This window comes from Labrus mixtus, chromosome 24 (genome assembly GCF_963584025.1).
Source record: "Labrus mixtus chromosome 24, fLabMix1.1, whole genome shotgun sequence".
Taxonomy (NCBI): Eukaryota; Metazoa; Chordata; class Actinopteri; order Labriformes; family Labridae; genus Labrus; species Labrus mixtus.
In genome coordinates this window covers 3,267,967-3,287,900 of record NC_083635.1, presented here as the reverse complement: position 1 = coordinate 3,287,900, position 19,934 = coordinate 3,267,967, and the positions used below count along the sequence as shown (strand labels likewise).

Genomic DNA, 19,934 nt, shown 5'->3' with positions numbered 1-19,934 from the left:
TCCTAGCTTCCGAGCCAAACCAATGCCCCAAATCAAATGTGTCATTTCCTTCTTTTCTGTCTATTAAAAGCCTCCTCTGTCTTACCGGCTGACTCCGGTACAGAAGAACACGTCCTTCAGGTGCTCACTGAGACAGGTGAGTAAACCGTGCGTCCATTAGCAGTTAAAAGCCGCTAGTTGTTGTCTCATCTCCTGATGTTGACACAGAGGCGCAGCTACTCACACAGATCGTCGATAATCAAGAGGGTTCACTCAGCAGCTAAACCGAGCGATCAAAAAGTTGGTGTTGCTGCAAGTGATACAACAAAATCTTTTTTATACTCTTATACGTAAAAGAATACACTAAATATAATAGAATTTACATTTTTTTTTGTCACAATAAGCATAATGTTATAAAGAGGAGAGAAAAGATAAGATAAACAGCAAAACGCCTAAGGTGAAATTTTTAGTGTCGAAAGCAGAAAATAATGTACAAAGAAAGTAAAAGAAAAACACTGCAATAATAATATAAAACAAATAAATTTACATGTATATTAATATATGATTTTATTTGTATGGAAATATATTAGTTTAATTTATATATTCAGTAAATTGGCTAAATAATAACAAATAAATAATAACTTTAAAAATATATTACCTTTAAAAACAGATCTTTACAACGTGCTTTGACAGACAAAGTAAAGGCAGAAACTCAGGACAATAACCCAGTAAACATCTTGTCAGGTAAACAGAGAGTAATGAACAAACATAAAATAAATGCAAATAACAGGAATAAGAAAAATACAACAAGCAAGTCTCACGTAGTTAATGCTATAAAGCAATACAAGTAAAGAAAATTGAAGAAATTCTGATGACGATATAAAATCATAAACAACTTTGTAAGTATTGATTCCTTTAGTATTAAAATCTGGATCTACATTAATGCAAAAGTTTCAGATGCTGTTCATCACTGTACATTACAGCAATGAACATGGAATTATTTCTCTTGAATTTATATTACAATTAAATAATTAAAGTAGAAGAAGACGTTATAAATCATTATTTTGTTTTGCCACTTTTAAAGAAATTAAATAATTTCATAAAGATAAGGTCATCTAAGCCAACTATCAAAAGAAGCGTTGCATTATACCGCCATCCTGTGGAATGATCTGGTATTGCAGGTGTCAACACTAAAACCTCAAGTTTATTTTAGTTTGTATAGTTAATTTATTTACTCTTTACACTTAATCGGAGTTACATGTGATCTAACAGTCATCTAGTAACAGCTTTATGTAAATACAAGTAAAAGATAACTTTTACGTAAGATGTTTGGGCTAAGTCTTCCTGTTAAAAGACTGAATATTACACATAAAATACTATAATATGTGCATAAAATTATATAAACTACATACCAGGAAGTATCTGTTCAAAATATCGTGTTTTCTATACCAATAACTTGGATGTACTAGTAATTATGAAGTGTAGTTGCCACTTAGACTTTCTGTCTGATCCGAGCCACGAATACAGCAGCAGCGTGAGACCTCTTACTTTTTACTCCTATCATGCGCACTTTAAAGCACCACCGAACAAGAACTCTTCTTCTACTCAAAGCTTGTATGGCTTTTCTCTCGGTTACTCATAGGCGCCATCTGGTGGCGGCAGCAGTGAGTTGCCTCTCAGCCAGTTGAAATGTACATTGTGTTGAACGCTGACTGAGATCCCTGCAGCTGTTTGAAGACGAGCAGTGAACGGAGCCTGTTTTGGTTTTTTTTTTAGCGATGAACAAACACAATTTAAAAACTTCTCAGACAAACTAAGCGTCTTCTTAACAAACCTGGAGTTTTTTTTTTTTTTTAATGTTTAAATGGAGCAGAAAAAATATTTATCATCGCTTTACTGCGTCTGGATCCTTATCAACTACGGTAAGTAAAGACCGTGAAATCCCCTTAGCTGTGTTTCATAAATTATTATCAAATTAACACTTTTAAACTGGATCTAGACATGTTTTTTTCTACAAAAGAAACTCTTATATTCTTGTAAAATTCTTAGAAACGCTTTATTAATATTTCTATAAGGACTAATAACGTGGTTCTGCTATTTACGAGTGTTTTTTTTTTTGTTATTAACAAAGCAATGTTGACACTTAAATGTGCATTTAGGATTATATAGGATCTATATAATATTCAAATTGTATATTTAAGCTTAAATGTTATAATAAAAAGCTCAACATATATATGCGAATATTATGAGCATTTTAATTAATTATCAAGCTGTCATATAAGCTACTTTTATTGTCCATAAAATAATGTAATATATTCTCGATTAATTTTATGAAAACTGATAAACCCAAATTTTATTAAACTTGGAGCTGAGACAGAGAAAGAGACAAGTTATGTAAAATGGAAAAATATTTTTTTGTAATGATAGAAAAACACAAAATAAAACCACCAAGAGAAAACTTCTGAAAGTTGTTATCTGTATATTTAGTTTTTGTAAACCAGAAACAAATAATAAATAATAGAAAATAATGACACAACACATTTTTTTTACAGCTTTATTCAAACACATTCCCTGATGTTTCAGATTCCTTCTGAACAGGCATGTTAATGTTTATTTTATGTGTGAATCGATCAGAAATGACTGAAGGAGTTTTTTAATGTTACACGAACCAGTCAAAATGTTGATTTTCATTTTTAAACTTATTAATAAAGTAAATAAACATTTGACACCTGTGCATTTTAAAGGACAAGTCATGCATTAAACTTGATGAACAGCATACAAATAAAAAAAAAACCCAACATCATTTCATATTTCTGTCACAGTTTAAAGCAGAATCATTTGTTGTCAACAAGGAAAAGATAATAAACAGTCTGTGTGGCTAAATCCTGCCACACAAAGTGCCTCGTGATCCTAAGAACATGTTATCTGTGTCCCCTCCTCTGGCACTGCCTCACCTGAAACATCATTTGATGCGTTATAAATAGCCAATATAATCACAAGAACTGGCATTACACACATTTGCACAGTTTGTGCTCTTGGCTCGCCGTTTCTTGCACCGGCTAATCCTAAATTGCTCGCCGGTGATGCCAGATTGCTTGCCAAAGTTCAGAGAGAGAAAAAAAGAAGAAGGGAGAAGTGAGCAGAAGAAGAAGACGATATTTCAACATGTGCAGCCTCCCCCCGCGAAACAAATCAAATCACAGCCGACACAAAAGGTCGAACAGCGGAGATTAGAGAGGTTTATTTCAAGCATGAAATTATGAGTGATGACTGCTGGGAAAACTTGGCTAAGTATTGCTCAATTATCTCCAACAGTTCTGCTGCGTAACATGGAATTAAAATAGAATCAGCTGTAGATCTCCGGCTCGATCTGACATTTGACGAACATAAAGTTCAGGTAATTGCTTTTTTTTTTTTTTTTTTTGTTCCAGAAGGAGGAGACAACATTTCTCTCTAAATCTCTCTGCTGTGTAACTGCAGTAGAAGAAGAGATTACAAAGTGGAAAACTTGGAGGGATAGTCCTTTAAAACGTAGGAAGGTGAAGAGACGCAGGGAATAAACAACACATTTTAACAAGCAAAGAGTCAAACCAGAAAAAGCATCAAAAAAAGACAATTATGTGTCATGATTATAGTATCTCAAATCATTTGTATTTGGAGACAGAAGTACATGGTATAAAACATGATCTGTGTTTCTAACTGAAAGGATTCTTTCCTGGTGTCTCCGTGTCAGCTGTCTCTGAGGACTGGACTCGTCTCCACACCGAGGACGATCTCTTCAGGAGTTTGTTTGGAGGCTACAGCAAGTGGACGCGTCCCGCTCGCAACGTCACCGACGTGGTCATCGTCAAGTTCGGCCTCTCCATCGCTCAGCTCATAGATGTGGTGAGAACACCGGCAATATCACGTCCTCTGACACACACACACACACACACACACACACACACACACACACACACACACACACACACACACACACACACACACACTCTCTGTCACAAACTTCCTCACACTCTTATCGGCTGTTTTCTGTCCATTCGTGTCTCCACTGCAGGATGAAAAAAATCAGATGATGACGACCAACGTTTGGCTGAAACAGGTAAAAAAAAGAGAGAAGAGCTGAGGGACTGAACGTGGTTCAAAGTGGATCTTTTCCTTTAAACTTTCCGCATGTGTATGACAGGAGTGGACGGACTACAAGCTGCAGTGGACGCCGTCAGACTTCGACAACGTGACGTCCATCAGAGTTCCCTCGGAGCTCATCTGGGTGCCGGACATCGTGCTCTACAACAAGTACAACAACACACACAGTAACTCAGTACATCCTCTGATCTCTAACCCTGAAGTAGAGATTTCATTTGCGAGCCCTCAGGATTTGTGCATTTCATTCGCCATTGTTTATTTCTGTGTACCGCTGAAATGACAAATGACTTCTTGTGACTTCTGCAGGTGATAAGTGACTCATCACCTGCAGATTTTCTTAGAGAAGTGAAGAATTGAAAAAAAGCGCACATCCTGAAAGGGAAAATATTACATGTAAAATAACGACACTCCTCACTAAGAAGAGTCTGTCATTAGGAAGTTATTGAGGGAAATCTCTGATTGAATGGATGAGTAGTTGTAGAGTATGTCCATGCAGGATAAAGCTTTAATAAGAGCGTCATGTTGGCCCTCTGAAGAGCAACAACTTGATGCTGCATAAGAGCATCTCTCCATCTCTTTAGATCAAGTGCATCCACAGCTTTGTTGTAATTTTCCGGCTGCTCAAAAAAAAAAGCAGAAAGGATGAAACTCCTGCTCTGAAACAGACACGACTTTGAATTTCCGCAGGTGGAGCGAGAAATTATCTGTAGTGATCAATTACCTGCTTGATCAGTGGCAACGTGAAGAGCGTGTGAGGAGGAGGAAGGTCAAGCGGCTCGGCAACGTCGCAGCGTTTCTGCAGATTGCTGCAGACCAGTGTGTGATAAATGTAAATTACCCCCGCTGAATAAATGAGCCTGATTCCAGCTTTGTTGCATCACACAGCTTTAGTCTGGTTTCCTCCCCGCGGGGCCGCGAGGAAGTGTTAAATCTGAAATTTGTCTGGAAGGAGGTGAAACTTTCTCCTCCCTCAGCACTTGTTTGAATAAAGTTGCATCATGGGTGCCGCGTCGTGTCGTTAGCATCCAGTGATTCATTATTAATCGTCTCCTGTGAGAATTGGAAAATAGCCAGAGGTCTCTCGTTTCACCTCGGGAGTTTGAAACAAGATGAGACGGAAACTTTTCAGCCTTTCAAACCGAAAAAACAAAGGAAGAAGTCGTATCTTATGCAAATCAAATCTTTATGTTCTCCACCTTTTCATAATTGCTTGCTTTTTATTTCTCTCTTATTTTCCAGTGCAGACGGAGAGATTTATGAAACAACTAATAAAACGGAGCAATTAAAAAAATGTAAATTGTCAGTGTTGGGTTATAGAACAAGATATAGATTTAATAGAAAAACACAGATTCTCTCATGAGACTGGGATAAATGGCCTTAGATAAAACCTCCCCCCCCAAAAAAAAAAAAAATAACAAAAAAAATAAACTATAAATGACAAAGAAATGACAATTTTTTTTTTTTGCTTTGGTTGTATCATTACAATTTTACACAAGCAAAAGTTTCAGGGTAAAGCAGTAGACGCAGGAAGCAAATGAGAGGGGGAGGATGTGAACTACGGGAGCCCGAGGGGGGCAAACAAAAAAAAAAAAAAAAAAAACGTGGATATTCTTAGAACAAAGTTTTAAATGTATCTTGTCGTACCTGTTTTTTCCTCAATCTTTTGCATTACTTCCTTTTCCCCGAGTCTCAACGCTAATCTTCTACCTCGTAATCTCCCTTTTCAGTGCAGATGGCGAGTTCGCCGTCACCCACATGACCAAAGCGCACCTCTTCCACACGGGTCGAGTCCGCTGGGTCCCGCCGGCCATCTACAAGTCCTCCTGCTCCATCGACGTCACCTTCTTCCCTTTCGACCAGCAGAGCTGCAAGATGAAGTTTGGCTCGTGGACGTACGACCGCGCCAAGATCGACCTGGAGCCCTTCGAGAACACGGTGGACCTGAAGGTGGGGACGAATGTTACCTTTTCATCTTTAATAAAACCACATCAAACTGAGATTTAAAGCCTGCAGGATTATGTTGAATAAAGTCTGCCGGGTGTATCCTCCGAGGACTACAGTAGGAACACTTGGCTAAAACAATTCTGATTTCTAGAACTACTGGGAGAGCGGCGAGTGGGCGATCGTCAACGCCGTGGGCACCTACAACATCAAGAAATACGACTGCTGCCGCGAGATCTACCCCGACATCACCTACTACTTTGTCATCCGCCGCCTGCCGCTCTTCTACACCATCAACCTCATCATCCCCTGCCTCCTCATCTCCTGCCTCACGGTCCTCGTCTTCTACCTGCCGTCCGACTGCGGCGAGAAAATCACGCTGTGCATCTCCGTGCTGCTGTCGCTCACCGTCTTCCTGCTCCTCATCACCGAGATCATCCCGTCCACGTCGCTGGTCATCCCGCTCATCGGCGAGTATCTGCTCTTCACCATGATCTTCGTCACGCTGTCCATCGTCATCACCGTGTTCGCGCTGAACGTGCACCACCGCTCGTCGGCGACGCACAGGATGCCGCGGTGGGTGCGGAGGTTGTTCCTGACGGCGGTGCCTCGTTGGCTGTGCATGACGCGTCCGGTCCACAGGTCAGTGAGATGAGGAACCAAAGGAAGGCGGCTTGAATGTTGGATTGAAGGAAACGCCATGAAAACAAAGCTGTGTCAGATATTGTTCACCCAAAAACAAAACTCAGACGTTCCAACTGGTTCTGCAGAAAACACAAAAAAAACCAGTTACTTAAGATTGTGAACATTTCAGAATAATCATTAAACATTAAACATTCTGTGTCTGTAGGTTGTAGTTTTGGTGCTTCTTTGGTGTGACGAGTATTGAAATGAAATGTGACTGAAGGTCTCCTTCTAGTCACTCCTTGAACACACTGTTCCTAAAATCCACCTAGTACCACTGTACTTTGACCACTTGGGGGCAGCAGAAACGAGCTTTGAACACATAAACCAGGGGTGTCCAAAGTGCGGCCCGAGGGCCATTTGAGGAGATTTTTTTGCGGCCCGTGACTTCAAATGAAGAATCAGAAGATTTTGGCCCGAGGCCTCGATTGAGATTGGCACATTATCTTATTTTTCTTTTTCAAGGGCTGAACAATATTCCTAAAACAGAAAATGTTCAGTAACATGTATGTTGTTTTTTTTTTTTTTAAATCTACAGCTTTTACTATTTTCCACATTTTTTTGTAAACTATGAAAAAAAACGTATGCAAAGTTTTTGCAAACAAGCCGATTGTTGTTTAACCATTTAATGACCTGAGCTAAATGCAGAAAGCTTTTCCAAAAAACATGAACCACGTTACAGGCTCTGAGAAAAAAAACAAATAAAGTAGAACGAAGAAATCAAAATATTTGATTTCCTTTTATTAAAGGGTTTCTTTAGCGAGCCTTTCGATTCTGATCTACAAAGCCTTACTTTTTTTCCAACTATATTTTAAAAAACAAAACCTGTGGCCCGCAAAGCGATTCTAACACGACAATTTTGGCCCACAAGAAAAAAAGTTTGGACACCACTGACATAGACCATCACCCTTTAAGATGACACAGTGAACTCGTTATTAAAAAGACACTTTATTGTTTTGCTGTTTTTGTATCGAGCTTTTGAGGTGTGCGACCAAAACAGACAACCATGCACCAAAACACGAGCTTAAAGGCACTAAAAACTGTTTGAAGATTTGCAGGTTGACGTTCAGCTAAACATTGGCAGCAATGATGCTGTAAAAATACTGATTAAAGCAGCTTGAAGTCAAACTTTAAGCTGCACGTAAACAACATTTTATAGTTGAAGCTCTCGAGCAGCTGTTTGGTTAACGTGCGAGAACTTTTGCTTCTTTGATTAAATTTAAATCATCTTTCGGTGTCCTAGGCGGCGTCACCTCGCTGATAAGCTCCTCCCTCTCCGGACTCCAGGCCACTCCCACTTCACCTCCACGTGGATCACTCAGGAGTCAGACGTAGATCTCCACGGTTACGAGAACGACAACCTTTGCCACAGCAGCCACCGTCTGGACATCCTGGACACGGGAGGTCAAATGAAGTACTGCGACCTCCATAGCTATGAAGACGCAGACCATGTCGGGGGATCTGGGGTGAAGATAGATGGTCGACAGAGGATTTCCTCCTTCTCGTCTCCTTCCGCTCGCTGTCTGGGTTACACCATCCTCCCTCAGAGACCCTCCACCTTCAGCTTGGACTGGGACAACCCTCCTGTTGAGCATGGTACGACCCAGAGCACACCGGCCTCCTTTCTGTCTCCTGCTGTGGTATCGGCCCTCGAGGGGGTGACCTACATCGCAGAGCATCTCAGAGCTGAGGATGCAGACTTCTCAGTGAGTACATACGCTTGTTATTATCCTTTCTTTCAACAAGATTTGCAGGTATTGAGTCCTTTACTTTTTTGGTCTCTCCAGGTAAAAGAGGACTGGAAGTACGTAGCCATGGTTGTGGACCGGATCTTCCTCTGGATGTTCATCATCGTGTGTCTGCTCGGGACATTCGGACTCTTCCTGCCCCCGTGGCTCTCTGGGATGTTTTAGAAGCAAAGCGGATATTAAAACAGTGATTTCAACTATTTAATTCCTATGAAACAGTTTACAGGTTGAGTTGCATGTTTGTTTTTGCAAATAAACTGAAACTTTGTGCGGATTATCTTTTATTTTAAAATGTCACAGGTGTAATTAAACAAGTCAATTTGAAATGCACTGCAAAAGTGCTGTGATGTTTTATCCACTAAAACTTTTGAGTAAAATGAATCATTTTTGAATGTTAATTAACTTTATGAATGAGTCAAATGATTATGGAATTATCATCTTTTAAATCTTCCACATAAATGTGAATTCTTTTGTTTTCAGAAAAGTATCATTTGAGTATAAAGTATAAAGGTTTTACCAAATTTCAAAGGAATCCCTCAAATATTGGTTGAGATAGTTCAGATTGTAAAAACCTGATAACCCTGTTTAACATCTAGCGAGAACATTACTTAACAGTTCTCGACATAACTTTGTCGCCTTGGAAATATTCAAGAGTCAGAACACGATGCACAGCAGTCATTCGGTAATTAAGTGTGCGTCTTACTTTCCAGGTGGCAACTGGTTTTGAAAAAAGACTCGCTGGTTGTCTGAGTGCAAATTGTATGCATTAGGCTGTGGAAAAAGAAAACATGCGAGCTTTTTGTATTTGTTCTGAAATCATCCCTTATCTCAAAAACTGTAGTAATAAAACTCAAACTGGAACACTTACTTGTAAATCTCTGGAAGTTTATTGATAGTTCCTTTATAAAGAAAGGACATTTTGCTTTGGAAACAACCAACTTGGTGTTGGAGCATTAAAACGCACTCTTCTGGCTGCTTGTCCGTCTTTAATCAGGTTTTCTTCTCCTTTGTAATTCTCAGACCACAATGTGGTTACATCATGATCATGAAGTTCTTTAAAGGGACGGTTTAACTACTACCGTTCTGTGATTTTATGAGTGGTTTCTCGTTAAACATTGACAGTGGTAAGTCATGGTTCTTTGCTTTCCAAGAAGTGTGAATTTCTTAAAAGTAGGCCTAGTTAGTTCCATGTCCTTAGCTCACACCAACCCGTTTCATCTAACCTCATGACCATTTTTAAATTGTGTAAGAAAACATCTTCAGCTTCTGTGAACACACACAGGACAAAAAAGGCTTTGAGAGTTTCAGGAAGTTCCTCTCAGTTATACCCAGAATTGATGTACCGAAAACACCTACTGTTTGACAGTGTCCTCCTTGCATTTCCATGGTTTTCCTGTCAGTGACTACACTGCACGTTATAAAGACTGTCTTGTGTTGACTAAAAGAATATTTTTGTTGCCTTTTGGGCTAACATCCTAATCAAATCAGATTGACTAAACAAAACTGAAACGCTGGCAACATCTTGTGCAGTACAGTGTGCATAAGCTTGTATGATTACAAATAATAAAAAATAAGATATAAGGGTCACCAGTTACAAAGCGGTTCTGTTGTGCGCCCCATGTACAGAAGCTGTAGTGCTTGTAGCAGCGGCCATGGGTTTGAATCCGACCTTGGCCCTTTGCCAGGTCATCCCCCGTTCTCTCCTCTCTCTTCAGCTGTCCTATCTGGTAAAGGCAAACAATTGCCCCAAATAAGTTACGTTTAAAAACACAAAACAAGGTATCAGCCAATGTTGGGTGCCTAGAACTTCTCTTTTTGTTGCCGTGGTAACGTTATTACATCTTTTACTAGTTTAGTTTGTGGTATTGTGACAACCTAAGTAGAGTGTGTATGCATGCTTTGCTTTATGTGTGTGTAAAGAAATGACAAAAAACCCAGAGTCATGGTCCAAACTTTTTATTCTAACAGACAGTTTAAGATGAATTAAACATTTTAAAACATACAATAAAAACAGTTATTGAAATATAATTTATGCAAAAAGAGTGCAATTTAAAAGAAGTAAAGCAAATCATTTGTGTCTTTGCTTCTGATGCTTCCTTATTTCTTCAAAGTCATCTTTCCTATTTGGCATGTAGCATTTGTTTTCTTTTGGTGTACATGGAGCTGAGCGTAAACACCGCATCAGTGACCGCCGTGGGGAGAAACGGGAAGAGCTTGAAGAAACACATATCCATCGTCGACACCAGCAGGTATCTGCATCTAGGTTTAGCGGACGTGACGGCGTGCAGCATGGCGTTGATGACGAGGTCGCCGTTCTTGAATCCGCTCTTACATGTGGACAGGAAGTACTCGTTGGCGAGTTTAATGTAATGCTGGTTGAACCTCTGCTTTCGGTCGTCGTCTAGTTTCTCCCAAATATCGTAAGCCGTTTTCATCCTCACGATGTTGGTGGCTTGGCCGAAGTTACCGGGCTGGATGATGCTGACCTAAAGGTGGCGGGGAAAAAAAAGGAGATACAGGCTGAATGAGTCTGTTCATTTTGACAACTTTAAAAGCTTCTTATGCTACAATAGAAGCTTTTAATCAACAAAGGTGACAAAGAAAAGGTCATTACTCATTTAAAGTCCTCATATGTTGCTTTTCTACACAAACTCAAACTTCCACATGTCTGTGTGAATCATGGAAGAATCTTTCAAAATCTCACCCAGTGCTAAACTTACCCTTGCCTCGCCATGATAAAGACAAAGATTTGTATAAAAACACAAACTGATGTGCTAAACTTAAACTCTGCCATTGTCGCAAAGTCATGACGTCTGTTTCTCCCCGTTTCCTGTCTTTATGCTAAGCTAAAGTGAGCTAATGGAGGGAAGGCAGCAGCTTCAAATGGAGCAAACATATAGATAGCTCCTTTAAGTCTCTGCAAGACAGAAAAATATGAATTTACTATCATCAAAATCTGCCTCGGATTAAATGTCTGTGAGCAAACAATGACATACTGTCAGCGATGGAGTGACCTTTAGGTCAACAGTTTGCCTTTATAATGTCTCATGTTGTTTTCAAACTGGATAAGCACCATTAACTGGAGCTATAAAACACTGACTTCCTGTTTGACTTCAGGCATCACATGAAATCTACCGCAGACTTTTCTTATTTTATACATCATGCCTCAGAGTGTTAGAGAATTTATGTGCATCTAATCGTACCTTCACGCCAAAACTGGCCATTTCCACCCTGAGGCAGTCCGCAAACGCCTCCAGCCCTCTCTTTGACACGCTGTACGCTCCCATGTTCAGGCAGTTGAAGAAGGAGAAGATGCTGGACATGAACACCATCCGACCTGTGACAGTCAAGACACGTTAGAGATCGTTTTTAACTCAACGCATCACCACAGTTCAGAATATTAGAGGTTGAAGAGAAACTTAACAAGCTGCTGAGCTAACCTTTGGTGGCACGGACCAGAGGTAGAAACGCGATGGAGGTCCTGATGCAGCCGAAAAGGTTGATGTCAACCATGTTGTGGAAATCTTCAATGGTGCTCCATTCGATCTCAGCCCAGTCGGAGATGCCTGCATTGTTCACGACCGCCCACAGGCCTGAAAGTGAATGAAAATCACAGGTTGACACGTTTTTTATGCACAAGTTAAAATGTAGGTCAGGCAGCACGTTGCAATCAGATAATTTAGTTTTTCACTAATTTAATCAACTTATATGAAAATGCATAAAAGTATCTGATTTAAGAGGATCAGAATGTTTCCTCTTACTTTCTATACAACAATCTCAAAAAGCTTTAATGGAAGCAAATTTTGTTTGTGTGCAAGTTCATCACATCAAGAGAAGAAAAATATGGCAAGTCACATTTATGAGGAACTGTAAGTTTTTAAAATAAATGCTTTGATAACAGCCAAAATATTTGTGAGTTGTTTTTAATTGTAAAACCGTAAACCTGATCTACGGAGGCCCTTTGCCTCCAAGAACATTAAGCTCTTTAGATATTGTATTCTTAGAGGACATCATGACTTGGTGTAAGATTAAAGATATTACGTTAAAAGTCTACAAATGGAAAGATAGTTGACAAAATCTTAAAATCATAAAATCTCCTTCAACTAGGGTGTTGGTTATAAATCTTACTTGGATTAAAAATCTGGTTTATAACTGCAAAATTTTATCAAAATGATGAGATTCAGTCACACAAAGCTGCACATTTCCTAACTATGATTATTACAAAGAAATCAAAATGAAGTAATACTTTATCTATACTATCTTTTCTTGGCAAACATGAGCTTCCATACACATTAAATTGAACACCCTAGAAGAGTCTTTTTCTTCATGAACATCTCTTACCTTTCTCTGGTAAGTTTTCCTGAACAATCTTCTTCGCCTGCTTCACGTCTTCATCACTGGTCACGTCCAGCTTGAGGATTCTCAGATTTGTGGAGCTCAGGCTCTGCAGGCTGCGGGCCCCGGCTCCTTCTGGACACAAACATCCGGCAAAGACCACAAACCCTCTCTGGTCCAAGGATCGAGCCAGCTGGTGCCCGAAGCCGCTGTCGCAGCCCGTTATCAGCACCGCGTAGCCGTAACCGTCCTGCATGACGCCCGGCGGGCGGCAGACCAGCTTTGCCAGGAGGAAGAGCAAAATGGCAGAGATGGAGAAGATGCCAATGACTTGGCCGATAAATAAAATGTGATTCATGCTGGTGAAGTCTCTACTGACTGCCTTATCTGGAGACTGTCTGCTACTGCTGCCAGCTGCTCATTTTATGCAGAGCAGAGTTCATTATGAGGTGCTGCTTGCTTTGCCCTGATGTATTTGAGCTGATTTCAAACAATTTGTTCAGGTTCACATGTGACTGTAAGGAGACACTTTATACTTGTGTTTATAATCATTCATGGTTTGTCACTCTCTTAAATTAATTAAGAAAAAAATATCACGACTCATCTTCCAGAGAGGATAGAAAAGCTTTCAGAGGAAGTATCTTTGGGCCGCGAGTTCCTGGAATAAGTGAGTGATTCACGTCACCGACCTCTCCCTCTCTGAATCCATATAACAGTGGAGGAGAATTACACATGAGGTCAGAGTCTGGAGGGTTGGTTATGTGATTGTTTTAATGTTTGTTGATGGTCCGAGGAACTGCAGGGGCAAAAAGGAAGCGGCGTCAAATCTGATAAGAATTATAACACTATTACATATTGCAAAGTTTTGGCTGTACAACATTTCCATGTAAGGTAGTTCCAGTTCACTTAAGGAAGGGCTCTTAGCTTATCTAACTTTGTGTACCAGATTCTCATATTTTAATTTAACCAAATATTGCACCGCTAATTCAGCATTCTGAATGAAAGAAGTTGAGATGTGATAAATAAATATGAGTCTGATTTAAACATTTTTAACTTATTTCTGCATCACAAAGACACTGTGAGCTAGTGTTGTAGTCAAGACCACCCTAACCGAGACCAAGACATTCCTGAGACCAGAGTGCTCCGAGACCAAGACAAGACCAAGACCAATGCAGGGCTAGACCCGAGACAAGGTCAAGACCATAAATACCTCTGAGAACTCATCATCTTGTGTGCCGGGGGGCGTGTCACTCATTTAGACTGTATCACCAGGAAGGTTGCTGCCGCTACCGGGGATACAAACAAAACTACAAATTCATGATGTGTCAGTGGTGGTCTTGATTGGTCTTAATTTAAAATCTGAAGTCCGAGACGAGACTGAAACCTTCAAAAAAGACCGATTTTGAGTACTACAACACAACTTTGAGCACTTTCACATTTCCATACACGACTACCTTACATTATTCATGTACACCCCCTCGTGCACTGTGATTTCACTCTATGATTATTAATCTAGTTCATGCTGTTTTTATGACCTGACCTTTTCGTGTGATTTGATTGTGATGTGAGGACTTCTGAGCTTGTAATGCAATTCAAGTTTATGTGAAGAACAGACAATACAGTCTTATCTTAAAAACAGCCATGGGTTGTTTGTGAGCACACAAACTCCACTCAGAAAGACTGTCCTGTCCTGCCAGGGATTTAAAGCAGGAACCCTTTCTGCTGCAAGGTGATCATGCTAACAACTGCACCACCTGTAAAACACCTCCCTATTGGTCCTAGTACCCCCATTTAAGAAACACTACATTAAATATCCCCTTCACCAGAATGAGACGGAGGTATGGAGAAACAGCTTTTCCCAAAATCCCTGATTCCTGCAGTGATGGATTATGCAGGGGCATAAAATTTCATTAAAGTGTTTTGCACACATTTTTTTGTTTGTTTTGCACTTAAGTTTGTGTAACCGAAGAAGAAGAAGAATGATCCCTTTTGTATTCAAACATAGCTTTGGATTAGCCACCCTGTCTTGTGCATTTCCTAAAACGAAATTTAACTGTAATTTATGTAACGAAAGTCATACTTTTAAAAAATTCCAAACCTTCTGTTTTTAAGAAAACGATGTTTCTGGCCTGGAGCATAATCATGTGCTTATTTTGGATTCAAACCCATAAACCTTATTTGTATGAAAAGTTGGGGTTATCAGTTTTACACGTAGGCTGTGCTGCAATAACAGATCAACAGTCACTGTCCTGAGCTCACTCTGATTTTCTTTCCTGATAAACTGTGACAGATTAAATCGTCCTTCTTGTGTAACACAAACACAGTTCTTCATGAAGCCCTGACAAGGATCAGTGCATACACTTAATTTGACTTTTACTGCATTCCACCACATTAGAAGTATGAGAAACAATGATAAGAATTGATATATTCATGCCAACACTAATGGGAAATATAAATATTTGTTGACAAGCATCGATATCATAATTGAGGCTGATTAGTCCGTCTCATCAACATCCTGAGGAGGTCAAAATAAGTTAAACTCCTCCAACTAAATATTGTCCAATAAGTCATGCAATATATGTACTCTTTGTAGGATACATTTGTTGTTTTTTTGTGAGACACACAGTTGTTTCTGAGGGATATTGTATTTGAAATGTGATCTATGAAGTCAGAAACAACATGTGCTAGTTTGCCGAGGGGGGTTTGCATTGGGGAAAGTCTACCCTCTGTTTGCTAGTGGATTGTGTTTTGTTGGTTTGCTTCATACAGACAATTTACTGTACAGAATATTTATAAAAACAGGTCATAAGCAAATCCCAAGATTCACCATCTTCACCACAAACAGATCCATCTTAGTTCTGCTTTCTCTGTCTCTCTATACATACTGATACATGTTACACAACTGACGCCTTTGTAAGAAACATATTCACACACTCGTCCTGCAGAGCACACTAGTCATGTTGTGTTGTGCTGCACAGACAGACTTCTATTTCTTGTCATACTGCCACAACCAAGTTCATAAAACATGTTTGACACTGAGTGTAGATCAGAAAATTCGGTCGGGTTTATTCTAAAGTAATGACATGTTGCATTAAAACTGGAGATTGTTGCAATGGAGAAGGTCAAACTCTGGACGTTTTTCAGACTACAAAAAGTCAAATATCCTACACTGCAATATTTACAGAACAAAAAAATGATCCGATTAATTGATGAATAAAATGTGAGAACAGGGAAATAATCGACGTTTTCATCGTCTGTGAAATGTTTGCAACCAGCAGTGGACTTGACTGTGTGATTCTGGTAACAGTGAAATCTATTTCAGTCCAGTATAAGTCACTGCTGAAGGAGCAGGGACGTGGTGTCTAAATGCATCAAGAGAAGGGAAGATGCGGTGACTCCCCCTTCTGGTGCAGATAAGTAACTGCAGACAGATTTGGCAGTTTTCTGAAATGACTTTGGATATGGATTCTGGATAAGAGAAATTAACATTCAATTCATGGGCGACAGCTCTGGTGGACCGTCCTGCAGTCAACGTGCCAAATCCACACGCCCTCAACTTGGGGCATCTGTGGCGCTGTGCTGTGTGATACAACTGCACATTTTAGAGTGGCCTTTTATTACCTTAAACTTTAATAATCATACTCTCTAATGAGCATATTGTTCTGCCACACCTGTCAGATGGAGAGATTTGGAGGAGGGTCCTCCATTGTACTAGAAGACCTACTGGTATCATCAGGAGTCCTAAAAGCCGTTTTAAGGGTTTTATTTAACAAATAGACTTCTCATTTTCTTTACCTTTATGTTTATGCAAACGTAAGGCTTGCAGTTCAAGGTTTACTGTTTTTTTTATAATGATGCAAATTGAGTCAGATTTTTTTCAAAGTTTAGTGACATTTAAGACTATTGACATTTTCAATCTACACGTCTGTCAGTAAAGTTTCAAGAAATAAGGTCTAACAGAGCCAGAAACAAGTACTGTGACGGGTGCTTTAGCTATGTTCATAAGATTTACGGGCAGTAAGCGAATCACAGAATCTATAAAAATGTATCTTTTGTTTTCTTTCACAATACAGTATAAATGAAAAGCTTCAGTAAGAAACATCCTCACTGCGTAAACACTCATTCTCTCCTATAATGAACGGCATAAAAAAACAGATGCTGTGTGTTGACAATGATTCATTGTCTGTTTTGATCTTATTTATTCATACATGAGTACATGGGAACATGTGGTGTTGATGATTTTTGTCTCGATTTCCATCGTAGAACATAAATATCAATGTTGGAGTGTTTGACATTGATTATATCAGTGCTTTTTCAGGGTGAGGCAGTGCTGTTCATGTACTTATTTTGAATAGGAAATAAAAACGTTCTTTTATTGTTATGCATAATGTGGCATAAGCAGCTAATACATTATCTAAAAACAGTTATTTGACTAAAAGGTGGAGAAATCTGTAAGTATCTCTCTGCTGCAAATCGATCTAAACTCTCCGACACAGTAACTTGGGTGTTGGTTTAACAGTTTATGTCTTGATTGTACCCGGACTGATCTCGGCCTTCCCAAAACACCAAATTGTCCGATAGTTTCCCAACGCTGAGTTCCCCCTTGGTCCAATCAGGTTTCGACTTTCCCGTAGGTACCGTCAGGCGGTCGGTAGTGTTTAGGGAAGGCTTTGAGCTGCAGCGAGTTAAACGCGTACTTTCGGCATCCGACGTTCTTCACAGTGTTTTCTCGTCTGCAGCCCTCGCTGAGGAGACACAATAAGGGACGGGGGATGTTCACAGACAGAATGAGAGCAAAATATGGAAATGATGGCTGGTTTGAGCTCCCTAAAACTGATTTCTTTGCATTTGTCCTTCATTCCTGAACAGACAAAACATACTTTGTCTGCCGGGGATTGTATTGTCCAGTCAGTCAATGAGTGATTACATTTGATCAAATAGACATTTTCATGTTTATATTTTGTTAGGAAAGTGAGCAGCAGTCAGAATAAGAGCGATTGCGGTTGTTGCAATTCGAGCAGATTGCCACTAGAGGTCAGTATAGACTTATTAATACTGCTTCAAGCTGAATTAGGTGACAATAAGATAAGAGGACATAAATATCATTCACACACACAGAGACAAACATGGAAGAAAAGCTGAAAGAAAGAACAGTTAAAGCAAGTTAAGAGATCAGCGCAAAGATTGAGAAACAAAACGGTTTAAATTTCCATCACAGTTGATTTTATATTCTGCAGGTGGAGGCAGAAAACCTTTATTACAACAGGAGTGTGGGGTTCAGGGACACTGTGACTGTAGGTTTTCCCAGGTTTGAGATACATTAGGAGCGACATGGGAGGCAGCAAGGCGAAAGCTTTCGGACATTTAACGTCTGCTGAGTCTCAGAGGAAAAGCACGGCCGGCGATTGTTGAAAGAAACACAAATAAATACAGTCCAACAAATCAACATCTGTGTGAGGACGATAACATGAACATCACAGAGCAGTAAGCCACAGTGAATTAAATCTAATCTCAAACAATCATTCTTTAACCCTCTCTATACATGTACTGGTACAAAGTAACCTGTTGAAATAAATCCAGTGCTTAAGAGAAACTTCTCTCCAGAACCTGCTACCAAAGTTTACAAATTAACGCAACAACTTCCCTTTAACACTTTACACAAAGTAATTATGATCCTACTGATAAAATCATTCTTAATTAACATGTTAAAAGTGACAATTAACTACTAACAACAATAGTCAACATGTTAGCAAGAGAGATAAACCAATGCACAGTGAACTCTCTTTGTAAATAAAAACATCTAAAAACAGACGAAGTGAGCCGAGTTATAAAGTGACAACAGCGTGACAGTCATGGCACAGGCATATTAATAATAATAAATATTTCTATCTACAGTATATATATATATATATATTTATACACTCTGCTTTGGATTGACAGAATAACATAAATATGCAGTAACCATTTTCATCTAGGCATACAAGCATTAAATACATGTATGTACAGTTTTATAAATATGTGATACAAGAGATCTGAAAACTGACAAAGAAAAAAAACATTTTCTATATTTAAAGTCAATCAAAGTTGAATTCTTAGTAAATATTTTGAGAGATCACTTCATTGTGATTGCACTTGTTGGTATGGGAGGTTCATGAAAGTCTAAAGTGTATTTTAAATATTATTTTACTGGATTAATGTTTTAGATAAATGAATACAGTTTCATTACATCCCTGCTGTAATTATATATAATAGATCATTTAATGTTTAAGTAGAATTTATACTTTAAAATAAAAATGAGGGGACACAGACGGCCAAGCGGTTAGGTCGCACACCATGTACAGAGGCTATAGTCCTCCAAGCCGACGGCCCGGGTTTAAGTCTGGCCAGTGGCTCCTCTCTCTCTCTCTCTCTCTCTCTCTCTCTCTCTCTCTCTCTCTCTCTCTCTCTCTCTCTCTCTCTCTCTCTCTCTCTCTCTCTCTCTCTCTCTCTCTCTCTCTCTCTCTCTCTCTCTCTCTCTCTCTCTCTCTCTCTCTCTCTCTCTCTCTCTCTCTCTCTCTCTCTCGTCCTATCAAATAAAGGCAAAAAGCCCCAAAATAAATCTTAAAAATAAACACATAAAAAAGAAACTCTGAGAAGAGGTAGTTCTAAACCAAACAATTTATCACGAGGGGTGATTTAAATGATAAATTTAACCTGTCCATAAATGTTGGCTGCACAAACAACAATTGGATTGATGAGCGTTTTGTGTCCCACTTTTAAAGACGGTGGTAAATGCTAAACTCCTGGCCAGAGCTTCACATGTACCACACACGTTTCAGACAGTTTCAATCTCTGTGAGATAAAGTCAAGCTATCATATTTAATACATAAAATAAACATTCTATAGAATAAATATAATCTCTATTGTTTCTACTGACTACAAAAAGCATTGCAGACTTATTTGAGGTTACGGAAAATTGTTCAATATTCCCCTTCTTTGTTTTCTTGGTATCAGATTTAAAAAAATGGAGACGGTCTGGTCTGTGCGTCCACAGTGTTGTACTGTAACGTGTGTGTTTGAGTGTTCAGGGGTCATGAGAGCATGACACACACTCCCAAAGGAAGC

At 39.3% G+C, this 19,934-nt stretch overlaps 3 protein-coding genes across 8 annotated transcripts in view; 1 reads left to right on the top strand and 2 right to left on the bottom strand.

Annotated features, from left to right (window-relative positions):
* Positions 1 to 1,832: 1,832 nt before the first annotated feature.
* On the top strand, positions 1,833 to 8,877 carry LOC132959799 (neuronal acetylcholine receptor subunit alpha-2-like). The gene is made up of 8 exons (XM_061033006.1): positions 1,833 to 1,901; positions 3,713 to 3,864; positions 4,034 to 4,078; positions 4,163 to 4,272; positions 5,850 to 6,069; positions 6,218 to 6,705; positions 7,991 to 8,453; positions 8,535 to 8,877. Exons 1-8 carry the CDS (start codon positions 1,844 to 1,846, stop codon positions 8,658 to 8,660), a joined length of 1,662 nt encoding a protein of 553 aa, XP_060888989.1. The 5' UTR covers positions 1,833 to 1,843; the 3' UTR covers positions 8,661 to 8,877.
* Positions 8,878 to 10,435: 1,558 nt separating this feature from the next.
* zgc:113142 (uncharacterized protein LOC503524 homolog) lies at positions 10,436 to 13,974 on the bottom strand. Its single transcript, XM_061032793.1, has 4 exons — positions 12,837 to 13,974; positions 11,936 to 12,088; positions 11,699 to 11,832; positions 10,436 to 10,981 (listed from the first exon to the last, which is right to left on the bottom strand). The coding sequence occupies exons 1-4, from the start codon at positions 13,186 to 13,188 to the stop codon at positions 10,616 to 10,618; spliced, it is 1,005 nt and encodes a 334-aa protein (XP_060888776.1). The 5' UTR covers positions 13,189 to 13,974; the 3' UTR covers positions 10,436 to 10,615.
* A 3,015-nt stretch (positions 13,975 to 16,989) lies between these two features.
* Positions 16,990 to 19,934, bottom strand: part of LOC132959797 (inositol polyphosphate-4-phosphatase type I A-like) — a 34,244-nt gene continuing 31,299 nt past the window's right edge. For all 6 annotated transcript variants that reach the window (XM_061032998.1, XM_061033001.1, XM_061033002.1 and 3 more), the window contains one exon: positions 16,990 to 17,575. In XM_061032998.1, coding sequence (XP_060888981.1) covers positions 17,443 to 17,575 — 133 coding nt within the window. In that variant the 3' untranslated portion in view covers positions 16,990 to 17,442. The remainder of the gene's footprint in view (positions 17,576 to 19,934) is intronic.

Bases quoted from the DNA above. Each gene is read 5' to 3' on its own strand.
- LOC132959799 (XM_061033006.1), top strand. From the start codon at position 1,844: ATGGAGCAGAAAAAATATTTATCATCGCTTTACTGCGTCTGGATCCTT. The intron at 1,902-3,712 runs GTAAGTAAAGAC...TCTCCGTGTCAG, and splicing joins CTGGATCCTTATCAACTACG to CTGTCTCTGAGGACTGGACT. The intron at 8,454-8,534 runs GTGAGTACATAC...TGGTCTCTCCAG, and splicing joins CTGAGGATGCAGACTTCTCA to GTAAAAGAGGACTGGAAGTA.
- zgc:113142 (XM_061032793.1), bottom strand. From the start codon at position 13,188: ATGAATCACATTTTATTTATCGGCCAAGTCATTGGCATCTTCTCCATC. The intron at 12,089-12,836 runs GTAAGAGATGTT...ATTCACTTTCAG, and splicing joins GGAAAACTTACCAGAGAAAG to GCCTGTGGGCGGTCGTGAAC. The intron at 11,833-11,935 runs GTTAGCTCAGCA...TGACTGTCACAG, and splicing joins TCTGGTCCGTGCCACCAAAG to GTCGGATGGTGTTCATGTCC.